Raw genomic sequence first — 4,233 nt, forward strand, 5'->3', positions numbered from 1 at the left:
CACCTCTGACCTCAACACCCCACCTGGGTCCCCGCTGCCCATACCAGGCCACCTCTGACCTCAACACCCCACCTGGGTCCCCGCTGCCCATACCAGGCCACCGCTGACCTCAACACCCCACCTGGGTCCCCGCTGCCCATACCAGGCCACCGCTGACCTCAACACCCCACCTGGGTCCCCGCTGCCCATACCAGGCCACCTCTGACCTCAACACCCCACCTGGGTCCCCGCTGCCCACTAATAAAGGTGGCCAGATGTATTATGCCAGCCCAGCCGCCAATCTTCCCCTGCGGCCTACCTACCAAATATTATGCCACCACCACTAAATGTAATGTAAAGATGATAAATGTATAGAAATATGATTTATTAAAATTTCTTAAATGTATAAAAACAAAACATTTATTTTTATTAATTATATACAGTTTAATGAAACATATAATTTTAACTACTATTTATATTAACCAAACTATTGACATTTGAAAAATATGTACATAGACTATTGTCAAATTTTTTTTTTTTTGGCAGGAATGTCCCAGGCACTGGTCAAAGAACAGGAGTTTGTGGAGGCATTCATAGAGAAATACCGCGAACTTGAATGCCTCTGGAAGACAAAGTCGAAAGACTATAGTAATAAAATCAAAAGAGCTCAAGCGCTGCAAGATCTCCTTGAATTTAGCAAGAGCTACAACCCAGAGGCTGATACGGAATGGGTCCGTAAAAAGATCCAGAATTTGCGGACTGTGTTTCTTAAGGAACATAAAAAAATACAGTCTTCCAAAAGGTCCGGTGCTGGTGCAGGAGAGGTGTATGAGACGTCGCTGTGGTATTACCACTTGCTGACCTTCACACTCAGCCAGGAGGTGCCAAGGCGAGGGCTCTGCATGATGGTGGAAGGCGAGGCGGATGACGTGACAGCGGCCATGGATGAAAGTTTCCAGCCGTTATCAGTAAGTACTGGTCCAATGTGTATATCACCCCTTTGCCCCATTTCTTTCTTTCAATCAGTTTTTTGTTCCTTTATCCAAAAAGATTTTAAATGTGGTCTTCCTGCCAGGGGACAGCACCAACACCATTGAAATATGCCTTATATTGGTCCCTGACCTGTTTGGCTCGTGCTGTCCCCCAGTACTGCTGGGCCGGCATCTCCAGGGACACAATTGGGGCAACCTCCCTGGGATCATCTGGGTCCTCCGGCGGTGCTGGTCCTGCCGGGCGATGTGCCCTTTCTTTGCGGCGAAGTAAATTGTGCAGGACGCAGCACGCCATGACGGCCCAGTCAATTTTATCCAGCCGGAGGTTGATGGCTGTGTGGAAAATGCGGAATCTGCTGGCCATTATCCCGAATGCACTTTCCACAAGCCGGCGTGCCCTGGAGAGCCTGTAGTTGAACACACGTTTGTCGTGGTCCAGTACACGCTTGGCATAGGGCTTCATGATGTGTTCATGAAGCCCAAATGCCTCGTCCGCAACAAATACAAAGTTCAGCCCATGCTTGGTTTGTTGAGCTGTGGGCAAGTGCATGGTGTTGGAGGCGAGCCTGTGGTAGAACTTGGTGTCCTTCAAAGTTCCACCATCTGAGGCCCGACCATTCCTGCCGACATCCACAAAGAGGAACTCGTAGTTCGCATTGACCACAGCCATCAGCACAATACTGAAGTACCCCTTGTAGTTGAAGTAGTACGAACCGCTGTGGGGTGGCTGATTGATCCGGACGTGTTTCCCATCGATGGCTCCTCCACAATTAGGAAAGTTCCACGCCTCATCAAATTCAGCAGCGATGTTTTGCCACTCCTGAACGGTGTTGGGGAACTGAAAAAAAGAGAAGGTGATGTTAACTAATTGTTGTTGTTTTCTTTTCCACAGACAACAAGTACAGAGATAGAGGTGGTCCACACCTCAACCCCTAATCCAACCCCAGAGCCACAAGACTCATCGGGAACAATCTATGGAGTTCCGGAAACCCCCACCCCGCCTCAACTATTTGGCAAAAAGAAAAAACGCAGAACCAAGGCAGTTCCTGAACAAGAACCCGATGATATTCTGGTTCGAGCCGAAGAGGTGCTGCGTAGGCCATCTGATGAGTTTGACACCTTTGGAAAGTACATGGCTGATGGCTTACGGAAGCTACATCCGGACCAACAGATGGCGTTCGAACGCGTCACAAGCGAACTCCTGTTTATGGGCCGACAGGGCCGCCTGTCAATCAAAACCACACTGATGGGGCTTCTTCCATTGCACCAGACGCTGCAACAGATGCCTGCCGTACCCTCACCAGCCATTGCATCATTGCCTTTAAACACCCCGCCCATTAGACAATCCTGTACCCAACCTCAGACCCCACCCCGGTACAGTCACATGTATACAACATTGTTGGGAGACAGCACGAACCTGGATGATACACCGGTTTTGCAAGATTTATGACCGCATCCCATAGAATTATTTCGCAGTTGGCATGGAGTAGTATGTAACACGGTGCTTGTGGCGGAGATAATGGCCATGCTGACTTGTTGCATACTTGTAGAACAATGGGGCCGGGACCATTGTATATGCAGTATGCAACAGGTAATCATGAGTCCCTTTCTTTATCTGCGCTACAAGCGCCGTCTCTCTACTGCTCCATACTGCAAGGCAATGAGGCACTGGTTTGGTTTTAAGTTAAAATAATTTTAGTAGTTATGGCACTTTGCCTATGTTTTATATGCTATGTGTGTTCTTTCTATAGGTCCATGCTTGGAGCCGTATGGCACATGGTGCATGTTGTGCAGACAATGAAAGGACCTTCATGCTACAGTGGCGCAGAGTGCAGAGCAATGGGGCCGGGACCACTACTTCTGCACTATGCGCCATGGATGCATGAGGGTGCTTTTGTTGTCCGCGCTACATGCGTCGTCTGCCATACTGTCCCTTGCCGCATGGCAATGAAGCATTTGAAATGCCTTGTTATTTTTAGGGCACTTTGCCTATGTTTTATATGCTATGTGTGTTCTTTCTATAGGTCCATGCTTGGAGCAGTATGGCACATGGTGCATGTTGTGCAGACAATGAAAGGACCTTCATGCTACAGTGGCGCAGAGTGCAGAGCAATGGGGCCGGGACCACTACTTCTGCACTATGCGCCATGGATGCATGAGGGTGCTTTTGTTGTCCGCGCTACATGCGTCGTCTGCCATACTGTCCCTTGCCGCATGGCAATGAAGCATTTGAAATGCCTTGTTATTTTTAGGGCACTTTGCCTATGTTTTATATGCTATGTGTGTTCTTTCTATAGGTCCATGCTTGGAGCAGTATGGCACATGGTGCATGTTGTGCAGACAATGAAAGGACCTTCATGCTACAGTGGCGCAGAGTGCAGAGCAATGGGGCCGGGACCACTACTTCTGCACTATGCGCCATGGATGCATGAGGGTGCTTTTGTTGTCCGCGCTACATGCGTCGTCTGCCATACTGTCCCTTGCCGCATGGCAATGAAGCATTTGAAATGCCTTGTTATTTTTAGGGCACTTTGCCTATGTTTTATATGCTATGTGTGTTCTTTCTATAGGTCCATGCTTGGAGCAGTATGGCACATGGTGCATGTTGTGCAGACAATGAAAGGACCTTCATGCTACAGTGGCGCAGAGTGCAGAGCAATGGGGCCGGGACCACTACTTCTGCACTATGCGCCATGGATGCATGAGGGTGCTTTTGTTGTCCGCGCTACATGCGTCGTCTGCCATACTGCCCCCTTGCTGCATTCCAGTCAATTAATATAATGTTCTTGCAATATTTAAATAAACAACATTACTATATAAGCATTTAGGATAACAATATTTAAATCAACACAAAGCACTTTTAAAAATTATGTGTACTCAATGTGCTGTATGACACATGGTACTTGTGGTACAGACAAAGGACATGGCCACGTGGCACATAGTGCATATCAATGGTGCCAGGACTATTGCATCTGCACTATGGCCCTTATTCTGATTGACGCGGACTTTACCGCATTCTTACGGATCGCGTCTTTTCGGCGTCTGCGCATGCGTGGAGAACGCAACGCGCATGTGCCACGCCTAGACTCCGTACCAGTTCGGCCAAATCCCGTCCAAAACTGTTCCCCGCAATCAGTCGGGAAATATGGGCGTATTATGGGCGTCATGCGGAATGGCACATGGGCGTAGTTTCAAAGTGGGCAAAACGGGGCGGAAACATGGGCGGACACGGGGGAGTACACTTATGTTGGGGGGCGTACAT

At 48.8% G+C, this 4,233-nt stretch overlaps 1 protein-coding gene across 1 annotated transcript; it reads left to right on the plus strand.

The window, feature by feature from the left end:
* The first annotated feature begins 200 nt into the window (after positions 1-200).
* LOC146008516 (uncharacterized) lies at positions 201-2,741 on the plus strand. Its single transcript, XM_083147888.1, has 2 exons — positions 201-947; positions 1,864-2,741. The coding sequence occupies exons 1-2, from the start codon at positions 486-488 to the stop codon at positions 2,419-2,421; spliced, it is 1,020 nt and encodes a 339-aa protein (XP_083004014.1). The 5' UTR covers positions 201-485; the 3' UTR covers positions 2,422-2,741.
* The last annotated feature ends 1,492 nt before the right edge of the window (positions 2,742-4,233 follow it).

The sequence above is a fragment of the Crinia signifera genome, chromosome 6, assembly GCF_055691185.1.
Source record: "Crinia signifera chromosome 6, ASM5569118v1, whole genome shotgun sequence".
In the NCBI taxonomy this organism is placed as follows: Eukaryota; Metazoa; Chordata; class Amphibia; order Anura; family Myobatrachidae; genus Crinia; species Crinia signifera.